General features: G+C 41.5%; 1 protein-coding gene across 1 annotated transcript; it reads left to right on the top strand.

Moving 5' to 3' along the window:
* Window positions 1–6,848: 6,848 nt before the first annotated feature.
* LOC125320248 lies at window positions 6,849–19,882 on the top strand. The gene is made up of 5 exons (XM_048292383.1): window positions 6,849–6,922; window positions 10,319–10,412; window positions 17,291–17,391; window positions 18,482–18,569; window positions 18,973–19,882. The coding sequence occupies exon 5, from the start codon at window positions 19,061–19,063 to the stop codon at window positions 19,880–19,882; it is 822 nt and encodes a 273-aa protein (XP_048148340.1). The 5' UTR covers window positions 6,849–6,922; window positions 10,319–10,412; window positions 17,291–17,391; window positions 18,482–18,569; window positions 18,973–19,060.
* The last annotated feature ends 5,198 nt before the right edge of the window (window positions 19,883–25,080 follow it).

Here is a 25,080-nt window from a genome sequence, read left to right as displayed (position 1 = left end):
ATTGCTACATGAATGCTTTTTAACTCACACACTCTTAGTACTTTCAAAAAATCAGACGGCTCTTGGCAATTTTTTTCATAAAGAACTTGCAGTAGGTTGATCTGTCTTCTGTAGGCTGATCACTGAGGCCGAACCTTTACAAGTCAGTGTCTCCTGGCTAATGTGCTAAGTGTCATGCTCTGACGTCAAGGCCAATTTAAAAGTTTTCATTTTTTTTTGGGTGCCTCACAGGAAAATTTTTTCAGCTGTGTTTTCACTATACCTTGTGTAGGTTAGTTTGTAGGGTGGCACAGTCCTCTGTGTCTGTAGAACCACCCCTGGTTTTGACTGGATCACTTTGGTGCAGCTGCATCGGTCAGTAATTGTCCATAGAGCTACAATCTTAAGCATGCAGAACAGCCCTTTGAAAAGTGTAGTGGGGATAAAATGCTAAAATTAATTAAAACATATCCCTGTTCCTTTCTCCAGTCATTTTGGTCTATCAGATCCTTGCTCTGTGCTGGTATAAACCTGAAAATACCTGAAAAGAAGTCCAGTGATATGCCACAAAGACCACTGAAAGTAATGGAAAAAACTCTCATGATTTAGAATGTACAGCCTTTGGAGTATGCACAGCAATTTTATGCAAGTTTGAATGGAACTGAGCGTGAGGAATCAATGATGGCCTCAATGCCTTGATGCACTGCCCCAGGACACACAAGTAATTGGTAGCTGATGCTAGTGCTGTAAACGCTTCAGTTCAAGTAATATAAGAGAAGTTATTATGGGGGGAAATATTTAAGTTCACAGCGAAATTTGTAAATGTCTTTGTTTGAAGAGGATTATTTTTCTTAGGCAATGTGAAGTGCAAACATAAAAACTAGAGACCAGTGGTAAGACTGGCATGCTGAACGATCAAAATCTTCAGTTCCTACAGCTTCAAATTCTTATTGCATTTATATCTTATTGACTCGGTAACCTTTTAATATTTTCCTTGATATTTGATTTAGTGGTAAATAACCATTCTTAAAGAGCTACTTGGAGATAAAAGCCTGATTTCAATGACATTGTTTATCTTTATTACTTTCTCTTCCAAGGTTATTTGGCACTCATAAGGAAGATAGTTAGAGATTTAGAGTTCATTGACAAAGGAAATTCAGTCAATATCATACTTACCCGTATTTAACCAAAACAGTGATGAGAGTCCACTGTGGAAGAAATTTTTTTCCTTCATTCTGGTGTGATCAGAGTTTTTTTGATGGCCTCTAACTGATTGACAAAAAGAAAATAGTCATGTGCCCTATGAGGAGTAGAAGGACAGACCAACTTAGCAAAAAAGGTATGAACTCACATGAGAAAGTTAAATGCATTTTGTTTGGGCCATAAAATATTACTTTAAAATACAGAAGTTGATAAAGAGGCAGAGCAAGTGTCAATTTGTTCTGACTATATAGTTCCAGATCCCTTGGAACGCCTAAGAAATTTAACAGAGAGCAGGCACTGGAAATTCACTGGGATTTTAAATTTTGTTTGAAATAAGGAAAGTTCCCCTCTTCTGCTAGATCTCCAGGGGACTTTGTGTACATGTTTGTCATAAATAAACATGGAACAATCTTTAAAAAGCACAGTAGAAATTTCTCCTTTTTCCATGGTCCTCCAAAGGGCATTTCTAAAGACCACTCAAACTGCAGCAGCAATTGTCTCTGCTGGAATGAGACACACATTTCTCCAGGCTTGGAAATGCCCAAGATAACAGAGCAGGTCCTTCTCTTGCTGTGATCATTTATGATTTTTGTTGTAAAAATGTTTAGGAACCACAGAGAACAACTGATCTTCCTCCAGTCATGCTTCTTCTCTGTTTTTTTCCCATATGTTACTTGTCATGCTCCTTAATGAGTTTTTTACAGTTTGTCAGCTGCTTAGCTGATCTAGAGACCTTCCCAGAGCACCCTTGTTCTAGTTTTAGGATTTTAGGAGCAAAAATTCTCCTCTTCTCTATTTACACTTGACCAGGCTTTGCACACATCAGAAAGAAGTCTCTGTCAAACACTTGTGACTTGGAGCATGCAACTAAAGGTCATTTTTAAAAAGGCTTTAAACAATGTGTCTGAAGAGCTTTTCTGCATATTATTACCAATATCCTTGTGTTGTGTCAGCCTCCAGCCACGTGTCTGGTGATGAGACAGAGCAGGAATGCTGCTTGGACAAGACGTTTGACTGCTTGGACACAACACTGATAATGGTTAGATGGGGAGCAGAGACAGAGAATCCAACCAATTCCATTTACATCAGGATTTAGCTGCTGCTAGACCAAGATTTCATTTTCATCTCTTCCCCCTTTTCATCATTTAATTTCTGCACTTGTTAGGACTATGAGGGGAAAAAAAAGTCTGTTCTCCAATTATTCAATGGGATATTTAACACCTTGCCACTGTCACAGCTGAGTGAGAGCATATATACTGGTTTCAGAAATAAGTGAAAGGCATTTCATTCCTCAGTTCTCACTAGACTTACCTGAAAGATGGGTAATTGAGAGGGATCCACCTTTTCTTTTGAAGCTCTCTGTCAGAGGAAGCATCACATATATACAAAAAACTATTTACTTTTAATTGTTCTTTTGAGTTTCACCAAGGACTTGCCTGTTGCCATGGAAACTTCTGAGCATGCAGAAATTGAGCAGCCCCTGTCCAGAAGCCATTTGTCAGATAGCAGCCATAATATATATATATATATATATATATATATATTTTAAACAAATAATAATTCAAAGGTGACAAACCACAGCCTGCAGCTAGTGATCAAGTGTAAGGCTAATTGAGAAAGTAGGAGAAAGGAGTTTCTTCATCTTTCTGTGGTAATTCCCTGGTTTTTCTTCCTTCAGGCTTGTGTGATTTCATGAATGGAAGGTGTACATACCACAGCTGACTCCCCTTAAATGATATTTCCTACTTCCAGCTTTCATTCAGAGATAAGATAATTTCTGCTTAGCTCTGTCTAGTGCTCTCTGGCTACCAGGGCACAAAACATCACAGAAAGAGCCAAAGTTTCAGGTGGCTGTGCTCTGCTAATATGTCTCTGTTTCCAAAATGTTAGTTTAGGTGAAAAATCCCACGTGCTTTCTTGAAATTCCGGCTTCATCAATCATAAACTACAACTGGGATCTTGCCAGACTGGACTAGAAGCTGCTGAGCACAGAGCAATTGAGAACGCAGCCGTGGTGCCTGAACACCTCTTTGATTCACAGGCCAAAAAGTCTCTTCCCTGAGGAGCTCCACAGCTTCTAGGATGGTCCAGGCAGGCAGGAGGGATGGAGAGGCAGGTCATTTTGCTAGGAGTCAGTCCCTCCTAGTTTATCCACAGATATTTAGCACCTTGATGCCTTTGTCTGAAAATGAAATCTCTGTAATGCAGTACTGGAAGTCTCAGCTCTGATTTGGGCTACATGGAAAATTTTGACCTTTAAAAAGCGCTGACTGTACTGGTTGTCATGTGGCTGTTAGTGGTCCTCAGACACTGATTGTTTGGTGAATTGTTTGGAAAAGAACTGAGAAGATCTGCACGTTGTCAACGCAGTATTTATAATATATAATATACTAATAATGTAAAAATATAATTATCTTTTTATTCTGGACTAAAGGAATGGGTTAGCACAGAGCTCATAGAGCGGGAAAGATGCTCTTCCAAAGAGTAATAAACCAGATTTTTATGAGTACTGCAATCAAGAAAATAAAAAATGGAGAACATCTAATTCCTCTTTTTAAAACTGTTAGTAACTAGCAGTGGTAATACAAATGTAAAGAGCATGGAAAACACTAGAAGACAATTTTGAAGCACACATTGCATTTGTCTGCAGAGTGGAAGTAAATCCAAGTGTGAAATGTATCAAACATAAAGGCTCAACAGGGAGAATGTAAACCCTATCCTTAAGTTATTGAAGTTTAATCAGTTATATCCATAAAAGATAAACTGAAATAGTAGAGCAAGTGAAAAAACTCTATTTTGTAATACACTGAAACAGTATAATATGAAGAAAACAAAATGTAGGCTTGCAGTGTAATAATTTACACTTATTTAAAACAAATGTTTTAGTTGAACCTGTTCAGAATACTCAGAATCCAGTGAATAAGTCCATTAAAACTAAAGGTATAAATTCAAGGTTTGAAGGAGAATTAGAGTAAACACATTTAGAAATACTTAGTAGATTAAGGAATTCTATAAAGGTAGCTCATCTATGGATGCAACAAAACCTTTCGGTATCATGCCTCTTTTTCCTGATGCAATTACCCATTGTGAGTTGATTCTGTGCAATCATTGTTTTGGATTGTTAAATTCACTGTAGCTCTAACTCGTGGCTGTCAGGTTTAAGATTTGGGCAAAGAAAGAACACTTGTATGAATTCAGCCAGCAGGGTAATAACCAAAGTTTGCATTTGAGAGTGGGGGTTTTACAATCTACTAAGCTAAACATGGGTAGTTTTATTGCATTAAAGAGACAGCAGAAAATCACATTCTTGCTCCATTCTGGATGTTTTGAGTTCTGCGTAATCAGTGAGTGTCATTGTTTTCATTTAGATGAGGAAACTAAGCTTTGGAAAATGAAGTCTGAAAGAAGTATAACCACATCTGCATTATCATTGCCCTAATAAAACCAGTAGATACCAAGATCTTTGCTGGTCTGGGTACCTAGAGGATTTGGATTCAGATGTCAAAAAACCAGCAGATAAGACTTCAGGTTAGAGACAGTTGTGAGATAGATCTGTCTAGAACTGACCCAAAAGACCAGAAAAATCTGGATGAGATGTGACTTCCACTTTGCTTTGTGAAGAAAGGAAGACCCTTTAGTGATGAAATCAGCACAAAACTGAAAGCAATCTCCACCTCTGTGTCCCACTCTGTCCTTGGAAGAGTCACAGAGTTGGGCATGGGAGCTGTTGAACCTCGAGCAATTTACTGTAGTTCAAGGGAGATCGATTTCCCTTCCCTTATGAAGCCTGACTGTATGTTTGTTTCCTGACACAGTGTTCTGCTTTATTTATGTGACCAGCAGATTCCCAGAGCGGTGACAACTTTCTCTCTCGTGTGACTGCCATGTTTTGCAGCGTGGTGCTTGCCCTGGATGGGCTCTGTTGCTACCCGAGAGAAGGAAGGAGTGTATTCCCTTTGTAAAGGGCTCTACTTTGCCCTGCCTCCAGAAAGGGGTAGAGCCCACACCAAAAACATGCAGGTTGTACATACACCTCCTGTCTCATGTGGAAAGGAAAGCTGAACAGCTCAGGAGGCCAAAAAGCTACTCCCTGGGAAAACTTCAGAGCAGAGTTGTAGCACTTGTGACATCTTCTAAGGATTGAGCTGGAGAAGCAAACCAGTCCGAACCTTCCTGTGAGTGAGCAGCCACCCTGCGCTTTGCACTAGTCCAAGAGGGAGTAGGCTTCTCTGAGGGAGCATCTGGAGTATCTTTGACATTGACTGGTCCCCTTCTTTCAGGGTTCTCTTCCCTCACACAAAAATTTAGGAAAGGGAAGCCCCCTTATCTGCAGACATAGTGGGCCCAGTGGCAGCAAGATCTTCCCCTTCTTAGCAGTATATCATATGTCTGTCCAAATACCTGAAATCCTACACTTTCACAGAAAGTATTTTTAGAGTATGAAATTTGGCAGAACATACCCCACTTGCCCTGTGTTCCAGCTGGACCTCAGAGATGAGAGGGGCTGGGTGTGGCTGGGCTCCATTTGTGATTAGAACCAATTCAGTGCTGTAAGTCTGGTCATGTTCAATATGGTATTTCATGAACAGTGTGATTTATTGATTGCTATGACAGAATATGGAATTCCCATGGCACTGGTATCAGAAAGGGCAAGCCAGTGGTATCACCACAAGAACGAACCATATCCCATGGGCATCCTTATGGGGGAGGAGATGGGCACAGCCCTCCAAAAGTCCCAGAATACAAAGGTGGAGTCTCCTTTGACCTCCCTTCCCTCTTAAGTCACGTGTATTGTTTGAGAGTGGAGGAAAAGGTAAAGTTCTAAGTGACGTAATTTCATGACCAGCTAGAATTTGAGCGACTCTATTAACTCATGTAATGCATATGCAGGTTTTATTTTGTTGACATATGAGGGGGTGTGAAAAGCAATAAGTATTTTTGAGTTACTTAAGCAAAGTTCAACTTATGGTCACTGTTTGGACCCTTTCTTGGCTCAGTTCCTGTTGGCTGCATTGTTTTAAACAGAGCATGACCACAACACCTCGGTGCTGCTCCATCCTTTGTTTCCTGCCTCTCTCAGGGCAGCACCCCAAGCTCCCTCAGTGTCCCTGCTCTCTCAGTGTCCCTGCTCCTGGGGCTGCAGACTGCTGGCTTCTGCTGAATTATTGCCCACACAGACACTTCTCCTTGCTGAGCTTTGTCTTTCAGTATTTCTTTCAGTATTCTCTCAACAACATTCCTGTTGTGAATTTCAGCACAATCTCCAGTGCCCTTAGGTTTGGCACAAACCCCCTGTATTACTTGCAGAAGGATTGTTTTTCTAGATTTCCCCTGTTCATTTCCGAGCTCATGAGATTCACTTGCCTGTTGCCTTTAGAAACCACTGGGATCTTTTTGTATTATGTATCAATGCCCTCACTGGAACTCAGTGTACCAGGTCATCTTCAGAAGAATGTCATCAAAAGTACATACAGTCATGACAAACACAGTGCTTATTCCTTTTTCTGTATGTTGAGTAAGCAAAGCACGGCCTGGGGACTGTGTAACTTACGTGGGTAGTAAGGGCATGAAAACCGTTTCAACATCAGGTCTGCTCCTTCCTTTGCAAACCAGTTAAACACACGGTGTCTAAGCCATCGCTCTGCTTCCTAATTTTAGGCACCAAGATAACATCGTCCACACATGAAGATCTCGGGACCCAAATAGCCGCAGTGTTGGAGTTCAACACATTGGAGAACAGGTATTTAGCAAAATTCCCCCCAGACCCAGCTCCTGCATAAGGACTCTCCAGGCACTTGATTCAAATATAGTCTGTAAAAACCTTCATCCTTTATCTCTTCATCCCTCCATCAGTCTGACTTCCTCCTCCTTTGTGCAACATACAGTTCTGGGCCCTCCATGGGAACTGTCTAGAACTCCTGCGAATTTCTGCTCTTTTTGGTCATTTTTTTAAAGGTGAAAATCCCCTTTTGTTATCTTTGTCTCTTCTGTGTCTCCTTCTGTCTAATTCTGCTATTCTATTATTTCTTTAGGTAAAACCAATATGAAGTATGCAAAACCTAGTAATTCTGAATTCGATGGTTTTGATGTTGTTGTTCTGGGTTTTTTTTCTTTTTTTTTTTTTCTTCTCAAAGGAAAGCTCTGAATTACTGAAGTAAAAAGCTTGTTCTAGATGTGGAAGAACTGCAGAATTTTAGAAGCTGGTAAAATTAATGACAGATCATATGGCCTAGAACACTTCCTTTCCCAGACAGTGTAAGTTTTTTGTGACAAGCATGAGAAAATTGTGAGAAAAAGTACTGCTATGATTGTAAAGGATTTTCGGGTGCAGGAATGTGTCTTTTGCTACACTGTTATACAAGTTACTTTAAATGTGAAGTTGAAACTAGTCATGCTGTACCTGATGGCACTTTTTCTTCACATTCTGTTCAGGTTTGACAAAGTTCCTGTTAATCTGTAATAAACACAGTTCTATTGTTATGTCTGAGTAAGGTTGCATACAAATAGATTGACTAAAGGCGTAATGAAAAAAACCAAACACACAACAAATTCGTCTAGAATTCATAGGCTGGGAATTTTTGTGCTTCATCCAAATCTCTAATTTAAGTTTTTTAGTGACCGATAGCAATACTCTCAGCAGCACATTGTAGGTCAATATGTGCTGAGCAGCAGCTGGGAGAATATAAAGATCTTCGCTCTTATCAGGGACAGAGAGAGTGGGAGAGGAAAGCACTGAGGAAAAATACAGTAATTTGCTAAAACTTGATTGCTGAGGTTGTTTTTTTCCCCCATTATTTTTCTGAGTGGGACAATCATGCGGTGGCAGATGCCAAGGTATGTTAAACTAGAGCCAAGCTGTAGCTGAGCAAATAATTCTTGCAAATCTTTCGCAACAAAGAAAATATGATCAAATATTTCTTCATGAAATACCACCCAAATGTTTTTCCTCCGAAAATGTTCTGAAAATACTGATCGGCTTTTATTGGGAAATTTAGAATTTTGTAAGCATCATTCTTTCCTCACTTAATAACTTTCATCTAGTAATTTCCACCTAAGTTTTTCCACCAGGCAGTTCTAAGCAGTGCCACCCTTTCCCCTGACAGTAGTTACCTCTGTGTTTGATGTCTGAAAATGCCACTTTTGTCCCAGAGCAGTTCTCTGTATTTTAACATACATGTGCACCAGCAGAACCCACCACACTTGCACTTTTCTTTTATTATCTGTTCTGTAAGACTCTCAGCTGCTGCCTGTTCCAAGGAGCAGCAGCAAGAGTGGGACATGGCTACTCTGAAATGGTCCTAATTACTCCAAAATGGCTGGGCCAGGTAAGTCAGAGCTGGCAAAGTGCCCTGTCATAGGAATTAACTTTCTCTAATGGCTGAACAGGCAGTGAGCAGGTCTGCTCACTGTTCACTTCTCTGAACCTCCTCATTAGAAACTCAGCATTATTCTAATTTTTTTAACTTACTTGTAGCACAGAATTTCCCTTTTGTGATCGTGAGCTTTTATGAGTTATCCAGTAGCAGCCAGCACATTGGTACAGAGTTGACCAAGCTGGTTGGTAGCAGAAGGTACAGCACATTGATTTTTAATGTCTTTGTGCTCCTTACTTAACTCTTGTTTAGGGGAGTTTGTTTTAATTCCTCTTAAACTGCTAGTGCTTAACAGTATCTCTGGATACATCCTAAGGGCATGCTGGAATATTTCAGATCATCTGTTTAGTGACCCTCTGCTTCCTCCTAGCTACGCAGTGCACTATGAAGTCTATTAATTTTCAAATTAAGGAAAGGGATATAGGAAAAGAACACTAATTAGGTGTGAGCCACAGGGGATAAATGATGACATTCTTCAAGACAGAGACACTACTCCTCTTACAGCTAAAATTGTTGTATTTCCGTAGAAGCATACGTCTTTTAACACACCTGAAGCTCGTATCTCTCGTAAGAAAAAAGGTAACACAAAGCCAAGAAATAAAAACACATGGATGGTGCACAGGTACCATTTAGTAAGAAACACAGAGAGGTAGAAATGGAAGAGAACAAGGAGATCTTATGTCTAATACTGCTTAACTTCCAGCTGGCTGAGTTTGAACCCTGGGGAAGGTAGCCATTAGTGTACCTCATCAGTGATACTTTGACACCTTTTCAGAAGGAATGACCCTTCTGTAAAGGAAAATCAGGTGTGGATGACAAAAGGACCATGGAGTACCATACATGGAGTGGACATTGCATTCAGTGTGCTCAGATGTGAGGTGTTTGTGGGGATCACCCCAAATCTGTTGTCCTGACAGAGAGATTCATGAGAGGTTTAGCAGCAAAGACATTTTATAGGAAAGGATCTAGAAAGACTTACATACTAAAAGGAGAGATTTTAATTTGTTAGGTCAGAGAGTTAATTAACCAAACACAAAAATTGACACCTGGGTTAAAAAAAATTGACTCCTTGAAGAAAGTGAAACTATTCCAGCTGGGAGGAAAAGACAGATCATTTAATGAACACGAAGGAATGACCAAGGCTTCTTATGTGCCATAAGAAACAGACTTTTACTCATTAAAATGAGTAAGCAGAGATTCTCTAGCAAAGAATGTGTTAGGAAAAGTGATGAGTCAGTCTGCCAGTGGGGGAGCAATACCACTTCTGTTTGAATTTGGCCATAAGTAGCATAAAAGTGCTTTTTCCTTCATTCTTCACTTAAGTCTCTGTACCTGCTTCTATACTGAATGCAATGAATGCTTTTAGTTGCATTTTACATTGACTTGGATTGAGCTAAGAATGATTTCACAGTAAACAGGCCAGCACAGGATTCTTCACACAGCAGCACAGTGAACTCAATCAACCAGGGTGGTGGGACTCTACCTGCCTCCCTCCACATTGCATAGAGTATCCCAGGGTACCAAGAGATGTCCCAACAGGAGTGATTTAGCAACTACAGCAGTGGTATGAATGCTATGAGAGTAAACAACATCTTCTAATGAGTGAGGGTATCCAGGAAAACTTACTGGTACTTAGAAAATCACCTGGTAGCATTAATCTCTGAACAGAGTTGTCCACAGTGACATCAAAATCTTACATAACAAGACCAAGAGAAGGGGGATTTTATGTTGACTATTCTGTCTTTGCCTCTTTTTTTTTACAGGGACTCAAATGCTGTATAGTGCAGTCCTGCCTTGAGGAGACAGAGGGTTGTTGTTGCACAAAGGAGGAACTGGTAGAATTGACAGAGTTCTCTGGTAAGGTCAGGGGGCTGATGTGCTTCCAGGGCCTGGGTTTCCTTTGGAGCTTCAGGTTTTTTTCTGTGTTGAAATATCTAGAGAGACTGGATAAATGGTGCTTATGCTTATAACTTTTCTAGTAATAAACAGAGTTTATAGTCTGTGATCTACAGTCAATTGATGGCTGCTGTTACAGCAGGATATAAAAATTACATCCACAGTAGTTCAATAGGTGTCTGCCTTGCAAACATTCTGGGTGGAGGGGAGAGACTCAAGCATTGACATATGTGCTCTCATGTGGCTGTAACGGCAAATTTAAGAGCAGATGCCACACTAGTGGAGAGAAATCTGTTGGAAAATGCAACTGTAAATAGATCTTTGAAGCCTAATTATGATTCAGCAAATATTCATACCGGTTACAGTAGCATAAAAGTCTTTAGATTTAATCAGCAGACCTTAATTCAAAGCCTTTTCCTTCTATGACTTGGAAGGTATTAACAGCAGAGCAAGGACAGTCCTTTTTTGATTACAGAACTCCAGTCAAAAGGACATCAAGATGTTTGTGAGAGATGTGTATAAATTACTTTAGAACACAAATGAATGAAGTATTTATGAAGTGGTAGCAATGCAGTAAAGTAGTAATGAAGTATTTAAAGAAATTCAATTTTTTAACACATTTGATGGATTCTTACACTGCCACCTTAAAGGAGAGCAGTACCAGAAAGAGCTGAGTGATGAAGCAGGCTTGTGGTGTATGAGACAGGGAGCTGCACTTACTGACACATGTTCTGTGCCCATTTCTCCCCTTACCTATGGAAATTGAGAGCATCTCACGTCTGGATTGCCACTAAATCATTAATTTGACTATGCATATTAGTGTCAGAATAGCAAGTTTTGAAATCCTCTGCACAAGGAGACTTGAATCCTTACTGTTCTTTCTTTATCATATCACACACAGTGTGTGTCAGGTCAGTAATCTGCAGCACTAATCTTCTAAACAGGTTAAAACATTCTCATTTTTTGTTTATGTTGTGTAAAATTTTGGGCTTGGTTCCTCCAGAAGGAAAATTATCCATGTCATATTGGACATGACTACAATGAAAATATAATTGAAGCTGGGTTACATGTGCTTCCCCCTGCACGTATTTTTTAGGTTCACTTAGAGATGATATAGCTGGTTTGATTTTCTTAAGATTTCCACCAAAAGAGTTCTCAGCTCTTGTACGGCTGGTGTCTGTTTGGAGCCCTCAGTTTACCTTAACCAGAGAATGTTGCTTCCTTGAGTGAAAATGAAGGCTTAGATCCCCGGTCTCAATGATCCCACTTGTCCTTTATTTCCGCCTCATATTCCTGCTGCATCACTGAGTTTTTAAAACACAGGTATAAACATAAGCATCACATCACTATCATAACAGAACAAAATTCTATTACAATAATAGAATCTCTTTAAATCTCTGTTTTATTCAGTGAAAGGAATATGTGACATGGTACCATCTAATGATACCTAAAGGGGAACACTTCAAAGGAATCTTCAGTGCATTGTTTCAGGGCTCGTATGAAGTGAAAAAAAAAAAAAAAAAAAGAAAAGTAAAGTAAAAATATTTCATCCTTTTAGGAAAAAACCCAAACAAACCTCTCCCCAAAACTCAACAGTATTTTCCCTTCCTGATACTGTTAACAAGTAATGTACACTTCTGGACGAAAGAGAATAGTTTCACCCTCAGTTATTATCATTGTTTCTCCTAGATCTGATTTATTTGCATCATAGATATAAAAATGTTTTAAATTCAAATGTTTGCAATTCACCAGACTTTGAGGTTCAGGGGTTTGTATTTTTAGGTTTTTGAACACCTGAGAAATACAACTATGTAATCCTTTAACACAGTGAAAAACACTGAATTTTAGCATAAAGACTGAGTTATTTCACATTCAAGCAGCCAGCATACTAATGAGAGAAAAATTTAGCCTGAAGCTGTCCTGATTTTGTACACAGAATAAGTGTTAGGGCTGTTGATTATAAACCTATGTATTGTTCTCAAAAGTCATGTTTTCATTTTAAAAGGGACGTATACATTTCAAATGTATTCAAATGCTATGTTGCAGGTTTATACTGCTATTAAATAATCCCCTGAATGTAGTACAAACATAATACTAGACTTCATCAAATAATTCTCTTTCACCAAAGAAAGTGCTGGCAGTTTTTAAGCATCTGCTCCCTAAGCCTCAAGGCAGTGAATGTTTTGGTTTTTTTCTTGTTTGAGTGGGGTTTTTTTTGTTTGTTTGATGGAAGAAAGCAAAGGAGTATCTCAATCCACTCCAGCAGTGCAGTAACCAAGGAAGACAAGTGATGTGATTCAATCGTGTGGCTCAGAGTGATTGCTGGGCAGAGAGACAGGCTCTGGTGCGAAGGACAGATTACCTATGACTTCCATGGACACTCACCAGGCCTGTACAAACAAAACTCTCACTATCCTTCCTCCTGGTCATTCCTGGTATTTTCATTTCGAAATGCCAACAGAAACTTGCAATTAGCCACTCATTTCCTTCAGCTGCAAAAAACGAGAGACTGTGTTTCATTTCTTGTTCTGAGCCTTTAGATGGAACATTTTCTCTGAGCCTTTGATGAGTATCATTAAGTCTTTTAGCCACACCTTCGGTGAACTTAGCTAACAGGCTTTCTATTTCTCAGTGCAGTTTCTATGCCTACAACAAGAATATTAAATTAGCAATATCTGAAAATGAGCACAACTAATTTCAAGATGTAATTAGTTATACCACAACTGATCTTTGTGGAGATCAGTTTGTGGAATCTGCAATGCAGTTGCAGTAGAAAAGGGGGAGGGAGGCAACATGATGTCCAGATGTGGTCCATGATGTGTGGAAGGGTTGTAAAGGCAGCTCACAAATGAATTGAAATAGTGTAGTAGTGATGTCTTTGAGAGGTGACATATACCTGCTGTGATCCACTCAAGTTATAACCCTTGAAATGCATAAGGTTTTTTTACTTTTGAAGTGTTTTGCATAGCCCTGTCAGTAACTGCAGGACAGTCAGGGCGTGTGTGTACTCTTTCTGCATTACCACCTCCCGTGGTCCACACAATGCACACCACTGCCAAGGCACCTGTAAACTGTTTGTGCGCAAACTGTCCACTCACTACCAGCATTTGTGGGTGTGGAGCTTGATGTGGCACAGGCTTTTCAAAGCAGAAATGAAGAGGCATAACCACTATTTCAGGCTGGCATACAGGGCAGGAAATGGGGGTGGCTTCTGGAGGAAAAAGACCTTTGTTTGGGAGTTGTATTTATTTCTCAAAGATGATTGTTTGAGGTGAAGTGAGGCCACTCCTTCTGCAGTGGCTTTTGTAGGGACCTGTAAGAAGTTACAGCAATCCTGAGGTCACTGATCTGGTCTGTAACTACCACAGAAGCACAGTGAAGGAATCATCAAAAAAGGGAGTGGAGAAGGATGATTTCTAGACACAGTTAATTTATTACTCTTCCATCTCCTCCTCTTTATTTAATTGCTACCTGAGCAGGCCAGACACAGAGTTTACAGGCTCAGCAAGTTACCTAGTCAGCCTTGCATGGACAAGAAAGGCAAAAGGGGTAACTTAAACCCAGAACTCATTAGTACATATTAATTCTCACTTATAAAAAAGTATATTGCTCATTTTCAATGAAGTGCCAACACAAAAATTAAAACTCCAAGTGGGAATTTTAAACAGGAGTGAGGTAGAGGAGTTAGTTGTCCTGCTCATCTTCCTCCAGAGAGGCACAAAACAGTGGAGGGAGAGTACACAGACAGGACACCTGCCTGGTGCTGGGACTACACAGTAGATAGGAGCTCTGTTCCCTGTTTGACTTCGGAAGTCATTCCTACAGCTTCCATTTTTCTTCCATACACCTTTCATGACCCCATACTGAGCTAGGTCAGAGAAATCATCAGGCATTAGAAAAAAAAAATTATTTTAAAAAATATTTAAAAGTAAATTATTAACCCTGTTCTAGCAGATCAGCTATGCAAATGTTGGTGCAGGGAAAAGAAGAAATGTGGAAAAATTATTTTCAGAAACAGTTTGAATCTATGCTGCCTTGAACTGAGTGACCTTGACTTAATGTAGTCTACTGCACATCATGTTCAAGCCTGAGAAGATATTTCTGTGCTCTGGTTTTGGATTTGTGGGTAGGATTTAGCCTTGGGCTTCAGTGAGTCATCATGAAGACTCAGGTTTAACACCACCAACAGGACAGCTTTAGGCAGAGAAGCCTCAGGCCTCTCATTTATGCAATTTAAGAATACATTTTCAGCAAATGTTTCTGTTTTGGTTTTGCCAGCAGTTGAACAAGTGCTTTGGCATTTTACTAAGGAAAACTTGGTTTTGAAAGCTGTTACTGCACACTACAGAACCTGCAGTTCCATGCTAAAAGGCCACCATAACTTTTGCTTGTTTGGAATTTTTCATAGAATCAAAAAACCCTTCAGGCTGAATGGCACCTCTGGAGCTCCCTAACCTGGTCAAAGGAGGACCAGTTCCAAAGATAGTTACACTGGTCCCTTTTCAGTTACTTGCTATTTATCTCTTAACAATAGGGCATCTTCTCACAAATCTGCCAATACTTTAAAGAATCACCGAATATTCTGAGTTAGAAGGGACCCACAAGGATCACTGAGTCCAACTCTTAAATGAACAGCCCACAGAAGTGAAATTAAAACTCAGCTTTCAGTCCCCATAACATCACAGGCTTTTGTTTCAAGGACCATACACAGCAGGACAAGCGTCCACTGTGGAAGCGTCCAGTGAGCTGAATGACAAATATATTGTAGAAATAATGAAAGGGATCCCCTGATAGCTGAGTTCTGCTGTGGAGATGAAGCACTTATAAAAAATGCTGAGATGGAGAGTTTGGGGGGTTCTCTTTGAAGCAGATCTTCATCAGTCCTGCTTTTCTTTCTTACTGCTGCAGTACCGCAGCCTGAAGTCCTGCAGGGCACTGCAATTCACCAGCCTGTTATTAAACCTGACTTGAGGTTGAAATTGACTGAGAGTCTTCAGAAACCCTTCTTATGAAAAATGGCTTTCTCTTTTCTTTTTTTTTTCTCCCACATACAACAACTCCTTTTACAAGTGGTTTCAACAAGATTTTATTTGGAAGGGGCTTCTTCTCAGCCTCAGGCTTATGCTATGTAGACATTGCTGGCAATACCCCCCCCCATGTCTCCTCCTGCACACAAACAAGCACTACACCAGTCCCCCATCTGTACGTTCTGCTGAGTTGTCTTATTTTGGAAGGGGAAGGACTGGAAACTGAATCTTTCCTTTCCTGCTGGGACTCTGTGTCTGATAAAAGAAAAAAAATTCAAATCTGGTCAGTTTAAATGAGATTTGACTTTCTTGTTTAGTATTTGGGATATTAGAATTAAAAGTGTAGTGATTTTGTTTTTGCTGACTTAATGGTATTTTTATTCTAGAAAGAGTTGTTACTGCTTTTTAAATGAAAAACTTTAAAGATCACATATTTTCGTTAATATCTTCTGTTATTTCTCAGTTCCATGTGAAAATGTTGAATTTCTCCTAATCTGAGTTTGTGAGTACAGCATTAATTTTGCAGTATTTAGACTCTTTTTTCCTTCAGTCTTTACTAACATCTGTACTTCCTGTTAACATTTGTACTTCAGGGGATTTCATCAGATTCTTATTTTGAACTTCCATTTCACATTGTGCTTTGTCTCTTCATTTTACCTTTATCACCTCTCTCTCAATGCAGGGAATTTTCAGAGATGTCTTGGTCTGTATATCAATACGTCCTTTCAAAAGACTATCTAGTGACAAATCAATTCTTGTGTTAAGCATTTCCCTATTGGCTTTCATAGAGACTGCAAGAGTATATAGAATTGATTTGTAGGGTAGAATTTATTCTCTTGAATCCCCTTACAAAGACATCAGTAAGTTTTTATTGACAACCTTACATTAGAGTATATCAAAAAGCCCGCAAGGGAAAATGCGTTGAGGTATTTTGCTCACAGTCTGTCTCCAACAGGGATTTTTTAATTACCTTATTTTCTGCAGAACAGCAGATCCTGGCACTGGTGCTACAAGAACCGTGGTGTACCCCCATGAATTTGTGTCAGGATCACAGGGATTAAGGAAGATGTTCCCTGTCACAATCTGTAATGTCAAGGAGCTAGTTTGTCATATTTTTGTGGGCTTTTGCTGGTTCTACAGGACAGCTCAATGAATAACGAAGCTTAAATGAAAGTTTCTGAGTTTAGGAATATTTCCGGTCTTTTCAGTTTCCTTAAATGCTTTTGCTGCCTTAGGGCACTAAGAAACCACTTACATTTCAGTGTCTGGCAGAAATGATCACGACACATGGGAAGAGAAAGGTTATGGACTGGTGCAAAAGTAACATTTCAATTGTGGTGGGTGTGCTTACAGCCGTGTGCAGTAACACACTGTGTGGAATGACAAAATGCTGCTCACTGGTGAAAACCTGTGGTGGGCTGACCACGGCTGGATCAGAGGTGCCCACCAGAGCTACTCTATCAAGTTCCTTCCTCACTTGGAAGGGAGAGAAAATACCATAAGATGCTTGTGGGTCAAGATTAAGGGGAAGGAGAGATCACTCACCAATTATCTCATGGGCAAAACAGGCTCAACTTGGGGAATTTGCTTATTTATTACCAATCAAGTCAGAGTAGGATAATGAGAATTAGAACTAAAACTTACAAGGCCCTCCCACCACTTCTTGCCTTCTTCCCATGCTTAGTTTTGTTCCCAATTTCTCTACCTTCATCAGCTTCAGCAGCCACAAAGGGGTGGGAAAATGGGGTTATGGTGAGTTCATTGTATGTTGTTTCTGCAGTTGATGCTGTCTAGTTTTTTCTCCTTTCTTAGGTGCTTCCTTCCCCTTAAGGGTGGGTCATCACACCAACACACCCACCCAGCATAAACCAAGTGTGCCTACAGGTGAACTGAACTGGTACTTCTACTTTTATGTAAGTTTAATGCAAATGTTTGGTTTGTTTTCAAACAGAACATGGGAAGTTACTCTTGTAATAGGTAGCAGCACTTCACGAAAGACACACCTTTGACATTTATTATTTATTACGATAATGATGAATTGTCTGAAATCTGTCAGAGGTGTGGCAATATTTCCATTAGTTTCCATGAGACCATTGACTGGAAACACAAAAAGTCTTCATCTTTCTTTGGGAAATGTGTCCCACTACTGAAAACCAGCCACAGAAGCATTGTACATTAAATCCAAATCCCTAATTCAACATTAGATTCTTGATTCCAGTTGAGCAGAGCTAAATATGAGTTCAAGAGTGCCATCGCTATGGCCTGATTACTGCCTTGCTTAAGAGGAATATAGTTATATCCTCTGCTTCACAGGGGCTTACAGAAGTAATGTGCCAATACGTTTCTGAGGTTTAGAGATACAGCACCAGGACCGAAGTTAACTTGATATTTTCTCAGGGCTTGCACACAGACCGTTTGGGTCTATCCTAGGTAATCTGATTACTTCAAGAAGTTAAAACAGGAGTTTTCAGGGCAGAGCGACATATATTTGATTTAAGACTTCCAGGCACAAAATACTTAAGGCCATTTCCCAGGATAAAATTGTTGCCCAAACAAAACTTTGGACAGGCTCTGACTTGGCAGTTTGACAGTTGATTTAATGCTGGTGAAACGACTGCCCTGATCCCAGCAGAACCCTTACTGTGCCTCAAACATATCCTTAAATTCTATGTCATATTACATGATATAAGGGCTAATTAGTGTACTAGAGATCATAAAACTATCAGCTTGGTCACAAAAGTAAGTAGGAAAGAACTTCTTTTGATGAGTACTCTTGCTTAAGAAGCAAACTTAGTGTAGAATTAGCTAATTCTAGCAATTACTTACTCAAGCACAACTCTCCTTCAATATGTAGACATTGTAACTATGTATTGTAGCTATGTAACTCCCATTTTAAGACTTTTGTAAACCACTAATGCACAGAACTTTACCTGTCCCTGGGGCTTGTCTCAAAAACACACCTCCCCAGCAAAAACAGTAAAACACCATTGTTTCACGTTGCAGGTCTGTGGCTTAGCCTGAAACTTTTAAATTACTGCTGTTTTGAAGAGTGGACTTGCCATTAGTTCCAGTCATCTGCAAAAGCTTTTCGGTATGCTTCAGTACACTGCCAAATCAAAAAACACTGACCTCAACCTCTCACCATCTTAGACATACATCCCTCCCCCGGTAAAATCTTACACCCACTCTTCCCCTACCCTCACGCTGGTTATTGGGAATTAAAATGGAGTGAAAAGGAGAGAAGGTGAGGCTTCTCCCGGTGCTGGGTGGTTGCCATTGGGAGCTCCCAGTGCAACTGCCGGGGCCATCGTTCCTGTTTTCCCACCCTGCCTACTTGGGGCAGCCAGTTGAAGGTGAGCTGTGCCTCCCGGGTGCCCTCTGCGTGGGTGACAGGACTCTCAGGGAGCCGAGAGGGTGTTCTTCTCCAAGGGCCTGACCATTCCTTCCTCCTCTCCCTGGGACAGCCAGTGACCACGGCCTCTCCCTCCCCACAGCGTGCGGCAGCAGCGCGGGCACGCAGCTCCTGTTCCTCAGCTGTCCCCAGCTGTCCTCAGCTGTCCCCAGCTTGCCACTCCCGCCAGCATGGCCACGGGGGCAGAGTGGAGCTGCCCCATCTGCCGCGAAGCCTCGGGCAACATCGCCTACGTGGGGTCCTGCCTGCACAAGTTCTGCCGGGGCTGCATCGTGCGCTGGGCCAGGAAGAACCCGTCGTGCCCGCTGTGCAGACAGACCGTGCACACCATCATCTACCCGGCGCCGCCCGAGCAGGGCTTCGTGGAGATGGCTGTGCCGCAGCCCTCCCTGCCCCGGAGCGGCGGGCCGCGGGAGGAGCCGGGCGCCGCGAGGCCGCAGCCCCAGGCCCACGTGGCGGGCTTCCCTCCTGAGACCTGGGCGCTTTTCTTCCGCAACCACGCCGAGATCTTGCGGCCGCTGGAGCTGTGGCTGAACGAGGTGTTGTGCGGGGCCTGCTGGTGGGACGTGGCCTTCGCGCAGGGCAGGATCGTGGCCAGCCTGTGCCGCTACGGGCTGCACCAGGAGGCCTTGATGCGGGAGCTGCAGCCCTTCCTGCAGGAGCAGACGGCCGCCTTCGTGCGGCAGCTCATCGAGGTGGCCGAGGACCAGTGCAGCGAGCTGGCGCTGCGGCGCATGGAGTCGGCTCCCCGCCCCGCCGAGGGCCAGCAGAACAGCCCCGTGGCCAGCCCCGGCCATGTCGCCTCCCCCGCCACCAGCGAGGCGCAGGAGGAGCCCCGCGAAGAGCCGGGGCAGGCCGGGGCTGAGGCTTCGGGGGCCGGGCAGAGCGGCGGCTACGCCCCCGGCGCCTCCTGGCAGCCCGGGAGGCGCAGAGGCAGCGAGCCGCAGGGCTCCGGGGCCGGGCGCAAGAAGCCGTGCCGCCGGCAGAACTAGGGTGAGTGCTGCGGCAGCACCAGGAGAAACGGGGCCGGGACAGCAGCGCGGGTGCGCTGAGAAGTAAAGAAGTTTTTAAAACAGAAACTCAAAGCGAAACAAAAAAAAGGCCAAAACCCACAACTTAGAAAACCGCGTGAAAAGCCTTAGGCTCTCGCTAGAAGCCCTGCGTGTGGCATTTCCATTGCTGTCACCCAAATGCCTTGTTCTCCTTCCCCTGGTGCTGTGCACACCTTCCCCTCGTGTGTCTGCTGCAACTTCCACGTTGTCTGCCATAGCTTGAAGCCCCAATCCACCTGTCAGAGAGTGTATTTCTCACAGTTTCTTCAAGAGATTTTACTATTTCAGCTATTGCTGTCTCTAGTCTTACTGTCAGTGTGTGTCTTAGTTTATTAGCAAATCAATGAATTCCAGACAAACAGAATTTTCCATTGTAGCGCTGTTAAGAGTTTAACTTCAGCTATGTTTGGTGATTTTCTGTGATAATGATCAAGATGTTTAAATGTATTTTTCAATTTAAACTTTTCTCCTTTCAAATATTTTCCATTAATTCTTTGTGTAGACATCCTGTGAGTGTGAAGACTTAATTCTTTCTATCAAGAGATGAACATATTGTTAATACTCCAGCAAAAGGTCTTTCCTACTTTTCTCACTTAAGTTAGAAGTCTCTGTGACAAATACTTGAAATCGAGATTTTATCCAATAAAACAGCAATATTTCTGGAAAAAAACCAGTTGTGAGCCTTCGTTTGCCTATACCTGAACTGATCAAAGAAAAACTGTTCCTCTCTGCCCTTTTTCCCTCTGTCCTGCTCCCAGCTGTCATCAGCTGCAACTTGTGCCAACCTCAGTCTGTTCATATCAGAGGCAAAACTCCCAATACCTCAGCACTGGAGGACTGCACCCACAGTCAGTGAAATCATTCTCTTGGACAAAACTAAGAAGTCACAGAAGTGTTCACAGGTCCCCAGCATTAAATGAAAAAATACTTTTATAGAATTTCAGTAGTAATTTTTTGTTTCATTTCTGCTCCTTATTTTTTCCCCACAAGTTCATAGGTAGACTTTCATACTCTCTTGTTTTGTTGGTATGTTAAAGCTGCAGCATCATTCGGAGTTGTGTTGCTTGCACTACTGAGAGTTACTTAAACAATTTTCTTAATTGGGTCTTTCTTTAATAAATACGTTTTGCATTAGCACACTTAAATGGTAGCAATAACAGAGCAGTTGTAATAAAACTGCATTTCTGTTTAAATTCCCATTTCCCCTTCTAGATACTTGGAACATCTGTTTGGGGGTTTTACTAGTTCCATTTCCATTCTCTGTCCTCCTGCTAAGGAATAAAGCATTTAGCAGATTTACTTGTCTCTGAGAAGTGGAGCTCATTGAGTAAGAGTGGAAGCCACTGTCTGCTGCTCCCATCTTGCTTTTCAGTGGAATCACTGGGCAGAATTTGCCAGGCTTTGAGAAGTACTCACAATCAAACTATTCCCTTTAATGATGATGATACTTGGGGTGCTTATGTGAGGTTCACTTTGTGCTGTTAGTAATTTTAAGGCTCCTTAAATGGTGCATTTGTTATATAAATAATTTTGCTGAAATTCCAAGACAGTACAAGTTCATGCTTAAAGCTATTAGATCAAAATTCCTCACACCTTTCTCTTTCTGCTGTCTCCCTGACTTACTCACATCAGCTAGTTACAGAATTCACAAGCAATTACATTTTTGCTGCTTCGTCTGAGTGCTGGCAAGTATGTGGAGGTTTTGATAACAGATATGAGGCTGTTTCAAAAAGATTAATTAGAATAAAGTACGTTTCAGAAGCAGAACACTTCCAAAGAGGACATGCCTGATACAAGGAGTGAGATGTCAGAAATGGATGCAGCAAATTATAACATATTGGGGTTCACAAGATGAAATGAGTGGTGAAATTAGTAAATTTCCTCCATTAGCCTATTTATGAAGTACACATCTAAGTAAAAAGTAATCTGTCAAGCCAGAGTAATGCAAAAATGTAAATGCCTGCGCCAGGGATGTGTGTCATCTTATGCCAAATTAGACACATGAGCAGTAAGTAGGGCAGGGGGCAGATTAACAGAACAGGCAGAGAAAGCAGGTCTGGCTTTCCTTTTTTGACGTGGTTAAAAAAAAAATCAAATTGGAAGGCACGTATTTCATGTGATAGCAGGTGAAAATTACAATTCAACCACATGTACACTGCAAAAGAGAGATGCACCCACAAATAATTAAATCACCTGATTACCTTTTAACTTTATTTCGATGACACTACTTTGAAGAATTTCAACCTTTCAAGAAAGAAGAAACAGGACAGAGTTGAAGGGAAGAGTTGATTCTAATATTCTGACAAGAGGGCTTTCCAAAGCCCACAGCAGCTCCCCAAGCACCTTTCTGACGATGGCAGTGGTGGATGAGACCTGCCTGTGAGTTACCTGTGGCGAACAGAAGTTTGAATGGGAATTGTTTGGGAATGCACTAATTAAGAACAGTAATGTGCTGTGAAGGAGAAAATTTAGCAAGAAAATTGCCCATTAAAGAGAGAACTGGAACAAACATAAACCAATGGGAGATATGAGGAGCAGCCTGTATGCAGTTACATTCTGCCCTCGGGTCTGTGCTTTTATAAAAACTGCAGTTCTCTTTTTCTTATTTGCAAAGAACGTGTGGAGAAAGCAAAAAGATTTGCTTGGCTGTAGGTTGGGAAATTTTCCTTTCGTGAAGGTAATTCTTAGTATTTTACCTATTAGTGGTTGAGGGAGTAAAGGGGAGTTGTGTGGCAAAGCCACAGCAATAAGGCAGAGGGGCCTTTTTCCTCTTATTAGACCTGGTCAGACAAGTTGCTTCAGCCTTCACCACTTCCTTTGCCTCATTTTTGAGCTGCACAAAGGGTGTGAAGGCACAGCTGCTGATAGCCAGCCCAAGGACAGGTTTTCTCTTTATGTGCTTCTCCCAGAGTGGTCTGAGGAAGGAGCTTCCATCAAGCCAAGTTTATTGAACTGTAGAGAGCAGGGAGAAGTCTGAAACAGAAGAAATTCTAATAGCCTGACAAATGAGTGTTGTTATTCCACACTGTGGTGGCTGAGACTTTATAAGAAGCCAGAAATGGTTGTGGTCCTCCTTTGGAAAGGAAAAGGGTGCAGGAAAAACAGGGTTGCACAGTGACGCGCCATTTTCAGTCATTTAATGAAGAGGAGGGCTACCACATCAGGTTTCTAACAGAGGATCATAATCCTTTCATTTTCGCCTTCCAGTGGCCTTCGAATGAGAATGGGGAGCAAGGGGCAGAGCTTCTTGGTTAGCAGGTATGGTTTTTACTGGCACACTACCTGAAGTTCCCTGGGACAGAGCTTGTGGAAATTGTTCCATTACTGAAAGCTAATGACAGCCTTTTGTTGCTGTGCTGGACTCTGCCACATAAGTGACGGAGTCAAGGCTGCCTGTCCACAACTGCAGTGTCGTGACTCCTCAGGAGAGATGGGTGCTGATGCAGGCCGTTCCTAAAAACATAGAGGTGTGCTGTGGGCTGGGGTTGTGCTTCTGTAGGGTGCATGTACAGGGACTGTGTGAAGTTTCCCTGGTCAAATGGGGCAGAAGATTCCATATGCTTTGCTCAGAAGCTTCCTGACATCCAGCTCAGCATCAGCACTGAACTCCTGACTTGATGAACTGGGTGTAATGACCCATGATTTAATTTTACTGCAGATTAAATATTGACAACCCAGAAGTGTTGCTCTCTGTTGACACCTTGATAAATGTTTATGGCTTGATGTGTGGAATGTGAGATCAGCTGTCTTAACATTAATTTGGAAGTGGAAAATAAAGTCTTACAAAGGAGATTGTGGTGAACAGGATCACAGTGTGAATGTTGCCACACTGTGCTAATTAGATGCTGAAATTGTGGTGGTTTTTGTGGTACATATCCTGTCATTAATTTGTATGCTTTTCAAAGCTTTTGTGGAACAGATACACTGCTGAGGCTAAACCATTAACACAAAATGCAGAACAAAATATCTTGCTCTATTTTTAATTTCACAGTATTGAGAACTAATCAGGCACCTTTGCATGGAAAAAAATAAATCTCAGATGCGTTTTGCTGGATTAAATGGCAAATCCAACCCTTAGCATGAGGATGTGGACTCTTGGTATTTATCAGCATGCTGGTAATTGCAGTGGTGTTATGTGGATGGTTTTATCGATATCAAATGCAGGCAAGAGTTCAGGGATCAAATTCCCATTGGAGGAATGATGACAAGGAAACAAAACAACCCTGGAGTAAAATAGCTTGTCTTGAGAGCTATTCCCCAGCCTGCAGAAAGGGGAGAAATATAATTTGATTTGGATAATCACTTTTTTTATATTCCTGGGAGTGTTGGAAAATGTGTGTGATTTCTGCTTTGAAGACAGACTGTGGAGAAGTTACAGAAGGAGGGGACCATCCGTGCTCTGCTCAAAGGCAGATACTTTGATCTGACACCAACTGCTACCTTTAAGACCAGACCTTGTGCTTCAGTGACAGCTGCAATAAAGATGCCATTCTAGAAAGCGTGAATGTCTTAAAATAAAATCCGCAGTTTAAAATTTGGTTGAGTTACATATAGAATCTTTCACAATATTTTACTCTGCGTGTGTGTGAGTGTGTTTTTACCAGCTGTGTGTTAGGGCCTCTCTTTTCTTTTTCCTGCAATTGAGCACTTCTGTTCTCTGACCTGCAGCTTTGGCTTAGTTAATGGTGCCAAGAGTCTCTTTCAAAGATCCAGACCTTTTAGGCACTAGATTATATGCAGTTCTATGGAGATTTCTGTGTTTGCTCCATAAAATAGTACCATTCCCATGTGACATCTTTTGCACTGACAAATCTTACTCAGATGCTATGTAAACATCTCCAGGAAAGTGTGTATCTTCCCACAATTGCCCTCAGATGCTCATCAGCATCCCTACTTGTTCTTAACCATGTGTGGATCATGTAATTGATTCACACCATGTGTTCAATTATGTCGCCTTTGGTGGTTTATTTCTTTTTTTCATAAGTTGTTTCACAGAGATAATAGTTTTCTTAGGTTTTTGTTAGGCAGCAGTCACTGTACACCCAAAAGGTAGCTTTGCAAAACCTTCAGTCTCTCACCTTCAGTGAAACACCTGTAGTTCACTGAGATGTGATGGCAGCCCAGACCGTGACAAGTTG

This window comes from Corvus hawaiiensis, chromosome Z, assembly GCF_020740725.1.
Source record: "Corvus hawaiiensis isolate bCorHaw1 chromosome Z, bCorHaw1.pri.cur, whole genome shotgun sequence".
Taxonomy (NCBI): Eukaryota; Metazoa; Chordata; class Aves; order Passeriformes; family Corvidae; genus Corvus; species Corvus hawaiiensis.
Note: the sequence above shows the minus strand (reverse complement) of the source record. Positions and strands in the feature narration are given on the sequence as shown.

Coding starts and splice junctions, on each gene's coding strand:
- LOC125320248 (XM_048292383.1), top strand. CDS start 19,061: ATGGCCACGGGGGCAGAGTGGAGCTGCCCCATCTGCCGCGAAGCCTCG.